The sequence below is a fragment of the Megalops cyprinoides genome, chromosome 12 (assembly GCF_013368585.1).
Source record: "Megalops cyprinoides isolate fMegCyp1 chromosome 12, fMegCyp1.pri, whole genome shotgun sequence".
Classification (NCBI taxonomy): Eukaryota; Metazoa; Chordata; class Actinopteri; order Elopiformes; family Megalopidae; genus Megalops; species Megalops cyprinoides.
The window spans coordinates 15,203,527-15,220,228 of NC_050594.1; the positions used below are offsets into that span (position 1 = coordinate 15,203,527).

At 46.0% G+C, this 16,702-nt stretch overlaps 1 protein-coding gene across 2 annotated transcripts in view; it reads left to right on the forward strand.

Annotated features, from left to right (window-relative positions):
• Positions 1–15,423, forward strand: part of ldlrap1b (low density lipoprotein receptor adaptor protein 1b) — a 42,626-nt gene extending 27,203 nt beyond the window's left edge. Inside the window, exons 6-9 of one of the 2 annotated variants that reach the window (XM_036542963.1) lie at positions 5,341–5,436; positions 9,117–9,241; positions 9,913–9,947; positions 15,033–15,423. In XM_036542963.1, coding sequence (XP_036398856.1) covers positions 5,341–5,436; positions 9,117–9,241; positions 9,913–9,947; positions 15,033–15,177 — 401 coding nt within the window. In that variant the 3' untranslated portion in view covers positions 15,178–15,423. The remainder of the gene's footprint in view (positions 1–5,340; positions 5,437–9,116; positions 9,242–9,912; positions 9,948–15,032) is intronic. The other variant, XM_036542964.1, reaches the window with a different exon arrangement.
• The last annotated feature ends 1,279 nt before the right edge of the window (positions 15,424–16,702 follow it).

Genomic DNA, 16,702 nt, shown 5'->3' on the forward strand with positions numbered 1-16,702 from the left:
GGGGTGACTGCTCTCGCCCTTTGCTACAGGGTGATTTCTCGTCTCGCGGTCCTCTGGGTGATTTCTCGTCCCGGGCTACTGTGCGTGACTTCTCATCTCGGCGCCTTTTGGGGTGAATTCTCTCTCTTAGCTGTCATTTCCTGCGTTTTCGCTGTCTGCTGTGACTGTGGGTAGGGGTTGATGTCATGACTGGAATTCACAGTGAAAAGCCTTAACAGCTCTGTGAAGTTAAGTGTCCAAACATTTTTAAGCATCTTGCCACTTGATTGTCTTTTTGTTATTAGAAAGGTTTTGGTCAGTTTTTGTGCTGTTTTTGTCTTAGGCTTCCAGTGTTTATGTTGGGCACAGTGTGATGGTGGTCTCTGTTGGCTGGTGATTGTTCTGGTGGTGGAGGGGGCATCTGGCTCCGCTCTGCAGTGGTGGGAGTTGGAGAGGTGAAGGCTTTGATTGGTCACACAGGCTTCCCACCTGCCAGGCCCATTACAATGCCCTGAACTCTGATAAGCCTGGAAACCTGTGGCTCCAGCCCGTGACAGGCCCCCTCCGGGAATGCTGCGTATAATTCATTGCATGTACGAGTTTCCGATTTCGCGGAGGATGCAGAACCACCTCTCTGGGAAGGTCCTTGTGTGTGTGAGTCGTGTTCTCCTTTTTTTTATGGTTGGTTGCCAGTCCTTGGGCTCCTGCTGGAGCAGGCATTTAGAACAGGGAGGAGCAGGTCTGTCCTTCACCACTGGGAGCTCTATGCCCTCTACTTCTCTACCCATGATCAGCTCCTTAAACTTGTGGCTGTTGCCTCATGTGCCTTCCACTCCAATGGCCAATTTTGACGATATTTTAAAAAATCCTATTGTCTATAGGCCAATGGTTACTAGCCCAGAATCATGTGTACCTCATGATTCTGACATGGAAGCACAGTGCAGCAGTCACAGTTTGTCAAATTAGGTGTTGCAGGCAAACTTTGTTTTAGAACACGAGTCGGACTGGTGTTGGAGGCTTAGCACCCAGTCAGTCACTTTGTAGGGTGTGGGATACTCCCCTGACAATCCCCCCCCACCCCCCCCCCCACCCTCTCTGTCCTGCCTCTGCAGACCTGTCAGGCAGCTATATGAGTCACTTGGGGGAAACGCCAGCCTTCCAGGACAGCATATTAATGGCAGGGAGCACAAGAATGCAGCAAAAGCTGTGGAACCTTTTTCACGGACTGCACCTTTTTAAGATTCTTCTAAGATGCGTCGCTCAGTAAAACCGGTAGGGCAGGTCCTGTCGTTGCTTTAATTGCTTGTTTAAACGGGTTTTCATCCTTAATTTCCCAGCATGTCCATTATTTGTTTTTTTTTTCTTCATCCTATAGACCTGGATCATTATTTCCAGCGTCAAAAAAAAACCTTTCAGTGCTCAGTCTTATTTTAAGAGCTCGTGGCTGTCATTTCAGCGAGGGTGTTTGGATCCCCAGATCTCAATCGAGCGAATCGGTTTCCTCCTTCCCTCCAGCTCCCCACCTCTCTCACTGTCTGTGTAGTCCTGTCAGATAGTGATGAGAATCACCTGGGAGAGATGGCGGTTGGGGTGGAGGAGAAAGTGAGAGAGACGAAGAGAAAAGGGAGTTTGTGACAGCGGAAGCTCTCTCACCATAAAGCCCATGTCTCCAGGCCTCTTACAGGCCTCTAGCTGCTTGGGGCCTCAGTTACGTTTTGTGTTTCTACTTATTTATTCTTTTATTTTTTTTTACCATTTATATATTTATTTTTTTCCCCCCTCCTGAAGCGGCTTATTAAAGAACAGAGGCTTGACAGGATATTTTTAAACCCTGTAGTGAGGAGTTTTTCATCCAGTATCAAAAGCACAGCTATGTGTTTTTTATTATTATTATTTTATTTATTTATAATCCAGATAAGTTTAATTTATTTATTTTGGAAGGAAGATCAAGGCTTTAGTGGAGTTATTTTCTGTGTGCTGCGGTTTTGCATTCCTCGCATGAATATTAAAGCTGAAAATTAAAGCTACGAACCCCCCCTCCCTCCACTTCCTCTCGCTTATTGAAATCTCAAGGATAAGGGGTGTTGCAGGCAGCGGGGGGAGAGCTGGTTCATCATGTGGCTAAATGTGTGTGTGTCACTTTTCTCCTACAGCACAGCATAGCAGTGGATAAAAAAAAGAGGTTGTGTTGGGGGTGTGGGGGGGGTGGGTGGGCAGGAGATGATATGAGAGATGGCACTTTCGCTCTGATGTAGCGGCAAGAAATGCGCTGCAGAAACCCAGAAGTCTGGCTCTGTGGGTTAGGGAGACCCCGGAGGATTGTGGTTATGAATTTAAAAGGTGGTGCCAGGTGGTGCCCGCTCCTCCCCCCCTCCTCCCCCTCCCCCCATCAGGTGCCCGGAATGAGCATGGCAGATTCCTCCCACTAAACGTGCTCCAGAAGGAAGCCGTAAAAAGGGGAGGGCGGCCTCATCAATCACGTCCTCGGCGGCTTGTTGCCTTCAGCAGCCGAGAGTTACGCCCGTCTGCCAGAAGCCGGCGCATCCCTCCAGTCCACACGCACCTCACCTTTCATCTGCCTGATGGATGGAGAGGCTTTATGCAGTTCTGTGTGGTTCTGAACGGGATTAGGACCGTGACTGGGGATTTTCTGCAGTTTATGTCCTGCCTGTCAAAGTTAAGAATGTGGTGTGCAGGTTAATGTTTTTTTTGTTGTTGTTTTTCCTCCCGCATGTTTTCTTCTTAAGCCCCCCCCCCCCCCCCCCCCCCCCCCCACTTTGTTGATTATTAAAACCATGAGCTGTTCTCTACACTTGGTATTTGGCTCCAGTACATATTGTTCTGAATAGTTATTGGCTCTGATTCTTAACAGGAAGGGTCAGGTACTTTGGTATGTAAGGAGCACATGTACAGTGGCTGTTCTCCCAGACTGCTCCCTTGTCCTCTCTTGCTCTCGGAATAGGGGAACGGAAGTGAAATGAGGACCTCTAGAATCCCCAGGGAGATTCTAGAATCCGAATAGTAGAATAATTTAGACTTTTAGTTAGTTGCTGTTTTTTATACTGAGAAATTACTGTGCCCAGGCTTATGTAAATGAGAATTTTAATACTGGAACAAACATCTTTCACTTTTCCTCAGTGAAAGCATAATGTTTGATTCTGTTTTCTTTAGCAGCTGCATCTGAAAGTACTGAGCAGAAATGGGGATGAGGTTTGTGGTGGTGCTGCCATTTTGGAGTGGTATTGAGCACAGTATTTCTGACATTTAAGCCATGTCGCCGGCTTCTGTGTCAATGCTTTTGTTTTTTTTGAATGCAGACACCCTTCAGAAATGAGGAGAGACGCGTTTAATCTCCTCTGACAGTAATGGAGGTTTTAACTACAGTAGGTCTGTGGTTGGCAAAGTGATGGGCTCTGAAGAGTAATTAGATATGCACTGTCACTACCTAAGTGGAATTTTAAATATTGGATCAAGCAGTCACAAAAAGGCAGATGTGTAATTTTTTTTCTTCATACTGGTGCAAACATGCTTCTGCACTCAGATACTGAAGTGCAGTGGGCTCATTGAAATGAACCAGAAGCTCCCAGTTATGAGCTCAATTTACCACTGCTGTCCCTGGAGGACACTGAAGTTTGTGATCATTTCAGGCTGTCTCTACTATTGATTAAGCAGGTGATGATGCCATGATGAGGCCAAAACTAAGGTAAATCCTCATATGCTTCAGCACTTTGAAATGTGCTTTAAACCACAATTAGGTAATGAAAACAATTACACAGAACAATCATCTTTGCAGCTGAACACCTGATATTGCGCTTTATCATTTATGGAGATAATAAAATTGCTGCATATAATGAGTGAAATGTTGCTAAAAGGCCAAGTAGTTGAATATTCTGATTGTGGTACTTCAGAATTTTAAAACACAAAGTTCCAAACTAAGCTTATCACAATACTGGCTATTGGTCATTCTGTTCAGTTTAATTAAACTTTCAGTTTCACAAACAAGCACTGTGGAAGAGGTACTTCATTGGTTGGCGGGATAGCCATTACTAAATTTCCAGTTACCTCTACATGTTTGACGTAACTGTGAAATGTAAAAAAACTTCATTCATGTTTACCCAGGAGGTCTATGGCTTTGGTATACAACTTTATTTCTTTTTCTTTAAACTTTTAACCATTTATACAGTTTGAGAGATTGATATTGTGCTGGCTGCAATTATAGTTAATGCACATTGACATCATATGTTGCCTTGGTGATGCAGATCTATTATTTGTCATGTTCCTTCTATAGGAGCTGTGATTACTGGAATTAAATTCCAGTAAAGTAAGAACATTTTGAGTGTCAGGTTTTGTGTTCTGAGGAAATGAACCAATGAAGGAATAGCTGTTCAATCGATAATGGAATGTTCCAGCAGCTGTTTGTGATATGCCGCTTCCTGTTAAACCATCTTTGGTTCAGTGCCGTGCAGATGCTGCACAGATTCACTGAGCAATCAATCATCTGGATGGCTTATTGTTTACCAAGCCCACTCTATTAGCCAATCCACATACCGTTAAGATCAGTGAATCTGTATAACTGATTGCAAACAATAAGCTGAAAACAACAAATAAGCAGTCAGGTTTAGGAGCCATGGAATAAAACAGATGCAGTGGCCACAAGAAATGAGAACTGAAGTAGAAAAAAAAAAAACAAAAAACATTGAAGCCGAAAAAAGGAACATGTTTAGTTGTGGTGAAGTCACAAGAGTTTATTTGACTCACTGTTTATTTAGTGGCGCTGTATGGCTTGGAAGTCGTGGCCACATCCTGTGGTGTTGACACCTAACCTGGTGCGTCAGCCCTTGAAGCAGTGTTACAGGTGCTGTACACTGGCATTACAGTATGTTCCTGGCAGTACTCACCCTAGGTTGGACCTCCTGGTACCCCTGTTTATGAGCATGTTTGCGCACTTCTTGTCCCAGGGTACTCGGTCATGAGAACAGAACAGACGAAACTGAGGGGCATGTTCTTCCTGAAACCCCTGAGGAGTTAAGCCCTCTAAATCAGAGCACAGGGCAGAAATTGCCACCAACACGAAGCCTTTCAGAAAGTGTTTGTACATTCCAAACTGCAGCTTTCTCACAGATGTTACACCTGTCTGTCGGAGATTCTTGATGTCCTGTTTCTTCACACTTTTCCATCCCTCTTTAAGTCACATACTGGACCATAACAAAGGTTACTCTTGTACACAGGCGGTGGGGGTTGGGGGGTTTGGATCATGGGCTTGGCCTGTCTGTATGGATACCCTCCTTTTTGTCCTCTCATACATTTGCCCATTTTTACATTCTTAACCTGCAACATGTGCCTCTCCCCTCCCTGTTCCAGAAAAGGAGAAGCGGGTGAAGTCCGGCTCAGACGGCGAGGGTGCCAGCAGTTCCCAGTCGGAGAGCTCAGCCAGCCTGGCTAGCTTGAAAGGAGGGGGTAAGTCTCTCTGCGCCCACAGATGATGAGGACTTTGAGCTGTGAGCCGGTGTTTGTTACACTATGGATTATCCGCAGTATGAAACTATGGAGCAGATCTCCCACTGAGGCCTGCTTGCCGGTGTGCACCAAATCCTTATTTTCAATTCAACGCCACCCCCACCACCACCACCCCCACCTCCACCGCAGATGACGCTAAATATATCCATGTTTTTGAGATGCCGTCATTTAATGGTTAGCCCGCAACGCCCCAGTGCTGTTTGTATTACAGTGCTGTGCTCTTACTCGGGGCTGTCTGATTCGTGTGGTTTGGGAGCAAACCCAGTACCCAGTCCAGTACCTTGTGAGTTAACTCCTGATGGGTCATCCTGCAACTTCAGTTTCAGGAAGGGGGCAGGGAAGGGTCTTCTGGCTTTAGGTTTGGTCCATAGTCCTGTCGTCTGGACTGTTCACAAGCTATGTGACACATTGGCACTCTAAGTAGTTTGATCTGTGTCAGTTGTAGTATATTGCTGGGTTGCCCTCTTCCCCACCCTTGAACTCTTCCTTATGTTTCCCAGCATGCAACTCATACCGTGAATTTTCCTATGCACCCGTAAGAGAAAAGTCTGTCGACAGGAAAGTAGTAATCGGTCTAAAAGGAAAAAGTGGTGGGAGTGCTACTTTTAGAAGCGTAAGCATTCTCTCTCTTTGATGCTTGTTCCCTGAACTGTCATTCCAGTCCAGAGGGGTTCTGGGCCAAAGGAATATTAAAAAAAAAAACAAAACTTAAAGATACTGTGAGCCAAACTCCTGACGTTCTGCATTCTTGACCTCACGCCCAGATGTTGAAGACGGTGTCCCAGACGGCCTGGACTTCATTTAGTCTTTGTTTCTCTCCCCCCTGCACGCTACTCCTGGCGCCCTGACATTTGGGGGAAGGGGGAAGAGGAAGGGGGGGGGGGGGGGGGGTCGCAATGTGTAGCAGATCCGTATTTGAACATCTGCTTCCAGAAACTTCCTTTCACCTCACTTCAACTGTGGCCTTATAGCCCCGCCCGGTCTCCTCTGTCGTGTGGAAATCCTCATGTGCTACATTAACATTCTGTTCACAACAAACAGCACGCTTTGTACTGGGACTAGAATTCTTTCAAAGAAACTTTGACTCCACATGGAAATTTTACCAGACAGAGCTGCGACCTCTGTCCTGGTTCGGGGAATCCATGAATTAAAAATGCTGGTTTTCTCTCGCTAGCAAGCTGTTATTTATTGATACTGATGTGAATTAACCATTTGGCAGGTGCTTACTGAAATAGTTCAATACTTCCAAAAATCTAACAAGATGATATTGAACAAACACCTCCACATACTTTGTTCATTTGTGCTCTTTAAACAAATTGGCAATACAAATTGGTATTGAGTCTGACTAAAAGATTGTTAAGTTGATTTAGGAATTGGAGAAATTTATTGAACATCTGATCAAGTAATCTGATCATAAAATTTAAGGGGTTCCTTCTCCTTAATTAACAAAGATATCTACAATAAACACCTTTACTTATGTCTTATTAGCACAAACACACGGTTTTGCCACAGACATCATTATTTTGAGATCATAAGATGTGTAACTCATGATTTTGACACCGCTGTATTTTTTGTGGTTTTATTCAGAATGCTGAGCTGTGCGTTTTGTGATCACAAGACATTTTTGGTAACATTGAAATCGCCACTTATGCCTTGATGGATCCAAAAAATATGACGGCGACCTTACCTAACCCCTGTGCAGAGAGGGTAATTGAATATTGACCTGGACTTGACAGCTCTTCATTTACCAGCTCTACCACCTCATTTACCAGACCTAACAAGGAGCTCAGGTGGATACAGTGACACAGGCCTGGGAAACAGATTTGCACCACAGGAGTTGAGAGATGGGAGGGTGTGATTGACAGGAAATACAAAAGCGGAAGGATGAAACGCTGCTGGCACCTTAAAGCCTACAGTCAGCTACAGTCTGCTGCAAAGGGGGGGGGGGGGGGGGGGGGGGGGGGGGGTGAGATGAGGAGACAGCAGACAGGACCCCCCAGGCCTGCCCCGCCTGTTAGAACCCCTGGTGCCTTTGATAAAGGGCAGTGAGTGCAGCGGCCCCAGTAGGGCGAACCCGGCCCCTTCTCTGTAGCTGCGGGCTCTGATCTCCTGCGCCGTGGTGGTCCTAGGGGATTTCTGCCCTTTGCTGGGAAATGCCGTGAAATTCAGACAGAGGGGCTAGAGTGGCACGGATCTGGAAGGGGACGGGGGGACGGGGGGACGGGGGGGGTGGATTCTCGCTGTCAGGCTCGGGTCTCAGGTCTTTGAGCCAGTGCAGCTAGGAAAGAAGAGAAGAGCCCTGAAATATTAATGAAGCCCATCGAAGTGGATGTTCTCCTGGTGACAGTGCTCAGACGGCCTGGTTGAACACCCGGCCCACGAATGTAATCAAGACTGGAGATGGCGGGGGGGGTGGCATGGCTGGCCCCAGGCTTCGATCTGATATTAAATCCTCGCCTGGAATTGTGGAGTGAGGGTGCAGCGGCCGCCGCTCGTGCTGTCTCACTGACAGTGAGAACCCTGTGGGGAAAGGCCTGACCGATGTCTCCGAGTGCCCCCCCCCCCCCCCCCCCCCCCCCCCCGGCTTGACACCTGACTCTTATGGACAGGGAAGCTGCTTCCTCCTTGCTGTGCGTTTCAGCGTGCGCAGTGCTGTCTGTGGTGCCCGTCCCCGCTGGGGGATCGGGTACCCGGGTCGTGTGCCATGCCGCTTCCTGAAAGCCCGCCAGAGGTCAGCTGAGTGCCTGCCAGCTGCATCGCTAATCTCTAATTAACTCTGCGAATCCTCCTGCGTTCATTCGTTTCCGATGGCAAATATCTGATGACCGGCCGCCACCCATCGATCGCTCGTGGCTGAAAGGAGAGGCTGAAAATGTCAGCGTGGAAATGGAGTGGTGGATGAGATAGACTGTCACCGGCTGAGAATCTTTGTCACTTCTGTATTTATAAGGCCGACTCTCTTAGCTCAGCGCATGTAAAGGCCAGATGTGTTTGAAAGAGAAGCACATTGAAGTTTATAAAGGCTTAAGGATGTAGGGATAAAGAATGGGTGTAGCTCTGTAAGCACTGACACTATGGCTGACCCTGTGGGGAAGTTCAGAAAGAGGGCAGGGTGCACCAGTCCGGTTTCCACTCGCCCTCCTTGACCGCCCCTCTGCTCGCTGGGCAACGGGGGAATTGGCAGACATTAAACAGGATTCATTACACACAGAAACAATCGGCCCTCCCATTAACAGCTGTGCATCACCCAGCCATTAGAGACCGGCCTCTAAATCTCCCCCCCCCCCCCCCGAACACTCAATAATCAGAGCGTTATTACTGTCCTGCTCCCTGGAGAGGCCATGTACGCAAGAGAGTGTGTGTGCGTGCGTGTATGTGCGTGCACATGTGCATGTGTTTCTCTGTGTGTGTTGGTGTGTGTGACTATCAGTAACGTATATGAGGCCATGGTGTCACAGGGCCCTCTCGGAGTGCTCAATGGCACTGAGCCAAGGTGACTTTGAAGGCTGGTACGTGTCAGCCACTAGTATTTATTGTCTCTTCTGAGGTTGAATTGTGTTTCCCCCCCCCCCCCCCCCCCCCCCCTTTCTTTTGCTGGCGTTTTTTTGTCATCGGCTTAGCAGAAGTGGCCACCGGGAACCTGCTAGATTTGGAAGAGGGAGCCATCCCAGTGGCCGACGTGGGACACATGGACGACCCTTTCATGGTGCACAGCCATGCCACAGAGAACAACAATACTGTATGGGTAAGACCAACCGCTGGCCAACGGTGTGCCAGCAATGGCCATTAAACCCTTACACTGTATCTGGGCCAGAAACGGCCTGTACGCTGCTGGTTCTTCCAAAAAACCAGCATACGCAGTCAGTACAGACTGAGGGCGAATATCTTTAAGCAGTCATGTGTGTTTGGTTCTACAGTGATAAAACCGTGAGAGAATCTTATCTTGTCAGATAGTCTGTACAGCATAGGCCGTGAAATCTCAAGCCAATTACTGAGTCTAAAAGGAAAGCATTCAGTGAAAAAGAGATGAAATTTAAAACCCATTACAGGGTTGAGCCCGTTTGACGTTATGACACCATTAAAGCTTACATGTGAGGAGATGTTCTGGCCTTCAATATGCAGTGGCAAGTAGACAACAGGACGCTGAGAAACTGAGGGTCTTGGGCATTAATATTTACTTGCACGTTGCTGGTACTGAGATCAGATTACTTTGCCTCTGTTGGGCCTGAATAAAAACACTTTCACATTATGCGTTCTGGTTTGCATTGTAGTATTGTGAATGCTGCAACTTGCCCTGGAAAAGATCATACACTCACTCAAGTGAGTGAATATGCAGGAGTAAATTTCAGGTAAAACTTGCTGCTTAGAAATTAAGAAGAATCTCATTTTGTGTCTCATGGGATTTTTTCTTGACAGGAACTTGATGATGGGCTGGACGAAGCCTTTTCAAGGTGAGGATCTTTACCTGCTTGTCGTCTGCAGGAGCACTGCTCTGGAAGCAGCCCTGTACCTCTGTTTTGCTCCTGAGGAAGAGCTGTGCCCTGCACACCCCCCCTCCCAGCAGTCAAAACTTCATTGTTTCACATTTTTCCTAGTCGTACAAACTTGAGAAACACTTGTCTTCTGCAGTCTGGCCACATAAATGAAGAAAGTGTCCAGACTTGGTTTTGCCAATATGGCAGTTTGAAAATGGCAGTTTGAAGTGTCTGTCATAAAGAAATGAAACATGAAATGAGAGGAGGTGAGGTAATGCCCTGGTGCTTGACAGTGGACAGGAAGTTGGGCACCTGTGGGCTCTGTGGCTTGGTCCTGCCACCCACACGACCAGTCTCTCTCTCTCTCTCAGCCCTCATTCACCGTACAGAAGCAGTAAAGGACACGCTGCTCTGTGGTTTATGCCCACACATCGTGCCGCTTTCTACAACAGGAAACAAACGGCCACTGGCCTGAGGGGAACAGAGGCCTCTCACAGGGCCCAGAACAGCACTGAGCTGGTCCGAAGCCCTGGCGTCAAGGCTGTGCTCCGCCCCCCGTGGCTCATCCGCTGGTCACACCACTCGCCTGCCCTCGCCATTCCACACAGTTCCACACTGGCCTTGTGGGATTTCTGTTTCACAGCAGTGTGGCGTGACTCAGTTTGCACAAAAAAAAAAAAAAAAACGCTTATGATGGATGATGATGATTAAAGCCTTCTCCATCGCTAAATGAAAAAAGAATACTGAGTCCGAGAATGCCAATCAGATTTGATTGTCTCTCATCAGCACGACTGAGAGGATTTGCAATTACCCAGAATTCTCCTCAGTCTCCTTGAGGTCATGGGTTCAGAGTGGGCAGATTGCGCTGCACTTTGTCACCGTAATGGAAGCCTCGCTTCTCAGAGTATCCCAGCTTGTCCCCGGGGGAGCTAGCATTTTTATGAACTGTAATTAGGCATTAGAATGCCCATTTTTATCCTCTGTGATCAGAAAATTATTTGTCCATACACAGTAATTATAAATGTTGTTTATCTTGGCAGTGGTAATTAACGACGTGCCACCAAGCAGAAATGATGGCCTTTCCCTGTGACAGCAGCTTGCGTTGATTTAGTTAATTGAGTATGTAGGAAAGGCAAGAGAGCTGGTACAAGCTTGTATTTGCATGGGTGAAGGGGAAGACTCTTCAATGCAAACTGATTGCACAGCAATGCTTTGGTGTAATCAGAAAGAGAGCAGGACAAGGTGTCCGTTTAGAGATGAAGAATGGGATGAGTTTTCCTCATTACCCGACGGGCTGTGAAAGGGGATATTTACAATTTTGCTGTCCACTGCTTGGCTGGGCGCGCATTACCGTACTTAGTCACGTCTTTCATTTGAGTATAAATCACCTCACAAGAAAATTGTTGTTCCTCCTCACCTTAACATCCTGTGTCTGAGGCTTTCCTGTGAAGAGCCTCCTAGACGTTTTAAGTACACTCAGTCCCTAGGAGTCTTCGGCATCACAAGTGGCTGTAGAACGGGTCTTCGTGAGCATTGGTTCATGCATAAGCATGGAGAGGTACAGGGAAAAAATGCTGCAGCAGTGGGAAAAGGACTTTGTTTTTCGTGCCCATGTTTATGAATGGCCCTGTCAAAATGACTGGTGGGGTCCATCCGTCGGCTACAGCTGTCTCCATATGGACAGTCTCTCACTCGCGCTGCCTCCCTCGTCTCGCCTCCTGCTCGCTCTCCTGTGCTTTCTCCTCTCTTTCTCTCTCTCTTTCTCTGTCTCTCAGGGGGACCCGTGGCGTTTGAGAGTGGACTGTGCTTTCAGTTACAGCCAGCTGTTGTCACCAAGGCTGTTATTACATTACGCTGCATTCCAAAAACATTATTCCACACACATGCAGCCAGCCACACATGGAAATAAAACAGACCAAGAACCTCTCCTGAGGCAGGAAGCTGTACCACTTCTATTTTGCTATTCACCCATGACTAGGTTTGGCTCTTATAAAACTTGCCAGTAGTTTTCACACAGAAGAGTCTGAAAGATGTGTAGTAAAAGTCAAAGTTCTGGCTCGCCATAACATGAGAACATTGTGACCAAATGTGAAGTTATTTGACCTCTTTCCTAAGTGCAACTAACTCACTATCATTTTGCTGTTTTCTGTACTGGCCTATTGATGTCCCCCACTTGTCATAATGTATTTCCACTAAAAACATCACAAAGTAGAAAAGAGTTTGCAGTTTTGCCACAGTTGGCTGTTTTTATTTATTTATTTATTTATTTTTGGGAAAATGGACTCACAGCGCCATCTGCTGTCCATGTTAAGTATTGTGCTTCATTCACAATGTGGCTAGAAAGGCCACTGATATTTATGTAGTGTGCTGTGTGACACTAACTGCTGAAGTTTTGGTTATACTTTGTTAGTAGCTGAAACGACTGATCATGTGTGAATGACTGATTTTTGGCTCCTTCTCTTTGCATCCTCCAGCCGCAGTCTGGATAGCTTTGAGTCTTCGTCAGGTAACCGTGTGTTGTGCTGTGACTGGCATAAAATTTGCCCAAGTTCCCCATGTTTCCAAAGTCCTGGCACCCCCGTCACCCTTACACGGTCACTCCCTCCACCCAGCACCTCCATCCCGTGTTGTGGTTGATGTGGATGGTTCTGCCATCCAGTAGTCTCCACCAACATCTCCAGCTGCCACCTCAGAGAGGCTGAGAACCTTGCCATACTGCAAGATATTAGAGATGTGGAGAAGACGATGAAGGGACCCTGGCCACAGGCGAGATAGTAGAGCACCTTTATGTGGTCAGGAAGAGTGTGGCTTGGCTTGGGGTCAAAGGCTTAAAGCAGGTGGCCCAGTGATTTTCTGTGGACTGAAAGTTCAGGGGCTTGTGGAGGACTGGGCATTTGGATGTGGCAGGGTTCTCTGCTAACTATTGAGTTGCACACATGCTCATGTCTTTTTCTTTTTTTTTTTTTGTCCTCATGCTCCATTTCAATAGCCATTCACACCCTGACACTGAATGAACCCTTTCATAGGAGAGACTGAGGTAGTTAAGACCCAGTCTGTGGAGCAGCTGTTTTTTTGTGTCAGGGAGTTGGTTTGTGAGGGCTACACATGTGAAATTGGGAAAAGTGAAAGGGAGTGCGAAATGGGAAAGTTATGACTGTTAGTGTTGTTTTACATCCAGCAAATGTTTGAGTTGAGACGGCAAATACCAGCTGCCCTGCCACGCTCTGGGCTGGAATGGAGGAAATTGAATTGACCGTAGCAGATTCTCCCGGTCAGAGATGACTGACCGTAACAGCTGTCTTTGTGTCTCATTTGTTGAAAGGAAATTAAATTTAATCTCCGGTTTCGTACAATAAAGATCGATATTTCAGTGTAACATACTGTGGAAAAAGATGCAACAGAAGCTTGACAATTCAATTTAATACCTCCTCAAGCAATCAGTCTGCATTTACAGTGTATCCCAGCATTAAGCCTTTGATCTGACATACTTGAGCCAAACACTCCACCGTGCTTGGTGGATCCAGCCAGACATAACCGCTGGGGTACCCCTGTACACTCGAGGCTGATTGCTGTATTATTAGTCGTTTCAGTCCTTTACTTTCTAACGATAGAGTAATTTAATCTGTATGCGTGGCTGATACACCATTAGATTAAGATCACAGAATCCTTTTCGCTTGTCGCTTGTAAGAGGAGCAGACGGGCTTCATCTCCCGATGAGAACATACATTATACTGCTATGGCCTCAGCTGTCACCATATCATAATTCTTCTCTTCATGGAGTGAAGTAAATGACTTGCTAGCTCAACTTTTATTTAGACCAATTTCATGCTGATAAATGCATAATGAAAATATACATTGGAAGAACGCTTCCGTTTTGTACGCTTACTCCGTGCGTATGTGCTGTGGAGTAATTTCTTCCCAGATACGTTAATATTAAATGGGGCTTTTGTGTCTCTGATGACAGATTAGCGCAACAGAGAAAGGGAGAGAATGAGAGAAACCTGACTTTGTGCTGCCTGTATCACAAGTTAAACAGCCATGACAGTACATTATAGATAAGGTGATTTTACTATACAGAAAAAAAACTCAGAATAAAATGGATGGATTCGCATTAGAAATTGGGTTGTATGAAAGAAGGATGCTGCAGAGCAGCAGTTAAAATGAAATGGTGCTGCCGTGAAGGGGAGATTTGCTGTCCTGCTACAAGTTCTTTCAGGCTGGCTCAGACTGACATGAACTGGCTTATGGATACTGTTAAAACAACTATGCACTCAGAAACAGAGTGGCCTTATGGATGTGTGATATGAACATAGCGGAGCTCATGTGAGTGTGGAAATGGTTTACTATGCTCTGAATATAGATAAGAAAATACTGTGAGCTATCAGTGCTCCCGGAGAGTGGATAGGGTCAAAGCTTGAAATGCTCCCAGCTCTTTCCTCGGTGATTTCAAAGACTAAGAAATGGTGGAAAATTACTAACGTACTCTCATGAGCAGCCTTGGGAGGTTACTTAAAAGGAAGCTATTTTGATGTTCTAAAATGCCATTTTACTTGCAGCAGATGGGATTGCTATGAGACCATTGCTATGAGACCTTTTTGATCAATAGCCCTCAAACATATTTATGCTAATTAGGGAACATGTATGCATCTAATTTGTGTCTCTTAAAGCAACATGTTCCACTGTTCTTGGATATGCCTTTTGTGGTGTGATGGGACTGCAGCCAGACTGGGTTAGTGAACACCATTTGGGAACCACAAGGAATTGGACCAAAGGTCTAAAGCTCAGGTTTTCAGCTTCCAACGTGAAGGCATATCCCATATTTCAGATTCATTCATGTGCATTGCCTGTGTTGCGGAGTTGAGAGGTTACTCCTCTGCCTCCCAGGTAGTCCAGGTGGATCTAGAGTGACCCAGCACAAACTCTGGGATCACCTTTGACTCCACATCACCCAGCAACATGCTGCATGTGTCATGTCATCTCTCTGTGATCTGTGAATACGGGCTTCCCAAAGACGTGGGGATGACATTCTCACGTTTCTCTCCCCCCCCCCCCCCCCCCCAGGCTCGCTGAGTCTCGCACTAACCCCCAGGTCTTGGACATTGGGGTGACACCTCAGGACTTCAACACTGAAGAGTGCCTGTCTCCCACGGACTGGGACAAAGCGGACGCCAGCGCTGCCGACAGAGACGACATCTTCGGGTTCTGAGCGTGCCTGCCGCCTGGGGAGGGAGGGGAAGGGAATGGTGCACGGCTGGTCTTCCCTGGAGGTCCCGCAGGCGCCACCTGGTGGGCCCTAGCTGGGATGACGCCTAACCGAGCTGAAAGAATCTTGTGGTGTCTGCTTCCAGAACTCTCAAACCAAAGCAATAAAACCATTACATTGTTTGTTTTTGTTTTTGTTTTGTTTCATTTTTTTTAATGTGCAATGATCACAGATCTGGTCTTTGTTACAGTCAACACATTTTATTTTCTTTTTTTTAATTTTCTTGGTTCTATTTCCAGTTGTCTGTCTGTATATGTACATGTATCAAAATCAAGTTTGTATTTTTATATATATTATATATAATAGTATTATAATTTATCACCCGCCTTGTATTTGGTTTAGTTGGGCATATTATTCCTCTGTTACTATTTGAAAGGAGATTCTTCTGTTTGCTCAGAGGGAACTGGGGAGATTGATGATCTGGCTATGCAGTAGATATAACAGGCAATGTCCCTCTCTTCCAAAGATGTCGGGAGTATTTCTATTTAATACAGGGCGAAAGACCCTTTGTGTAGACATACCTGTGTTTGGGAAGGCATCAGGGCATGTCATAAGAGCATGTCAGAAAGCTGAAGTGAGCTGAAGACACTGCAGACTCGTCACAGCTAAAAGATTGTTAATGGGATTTCACGCGTTGAATTTGGATTCTAAAGTCAGCAAACACAGCCCCAGAAGAAGGTTTCACTTTGGCCAAATTGCATTTTTTTTTTTTTTGCACTTGACAATTCACCATTTTCCTTAGAGTAGGATGGGTCATGTCACTTCACTGAAGAGGGTGTTCATCGCTCTGAGTGAAACAGAAGTGATTTTAATGTTAGCTGGATTGGATGTTCTTGCCGCTGTTGTTAACCTGGTGCCACTGGCAGCGGCCTTAGATTCCAGCCATGCCTAAGAATAAATAAATGGATAAATAGGCTTATGATGATGGTCTGCTTATGCCTTCGCTTGCTTTGGTTGTTCTAATTCTTTAACAGTAATCTCTTTTTTGGAGCCTAAAGCTGCTGTGTTGGGGTATCAGAGATCCTATGCATGCCCTGAACCAGGAAGTAAAACGACCACCATACCACAAAGGCATCATGCATTCACAAACAAGACAATCTACTATATATTTTTTCTATGGCAAAACAAGATGTATTTTTGCACTTTCCCCTCCCCCCTCCAAAGCACATTTTATTCAGTCAAATTTCAGGGATATGGTTTTCATTCCTGATAAGCCCATGGCATTGCTCATGTTCTATGTGCTGGTTAAGTTTTGGTGGATTCGCTCATTTTTTTTTCCCTCTCTAGGGGGCGGAGTGGGATGTGACTCCAAAGTCGGATCTCTCAGTGTTAATATATTCTTTTTGGCATTGTTACATATTCTTTGGAATTAATTTAAATAATTGCATAATACTGTCATTATCATGCTATATTCCCACAGAAATGAATAAAATATATCAATGTGAGTCGAAAAGGGGGTTTATTTCAG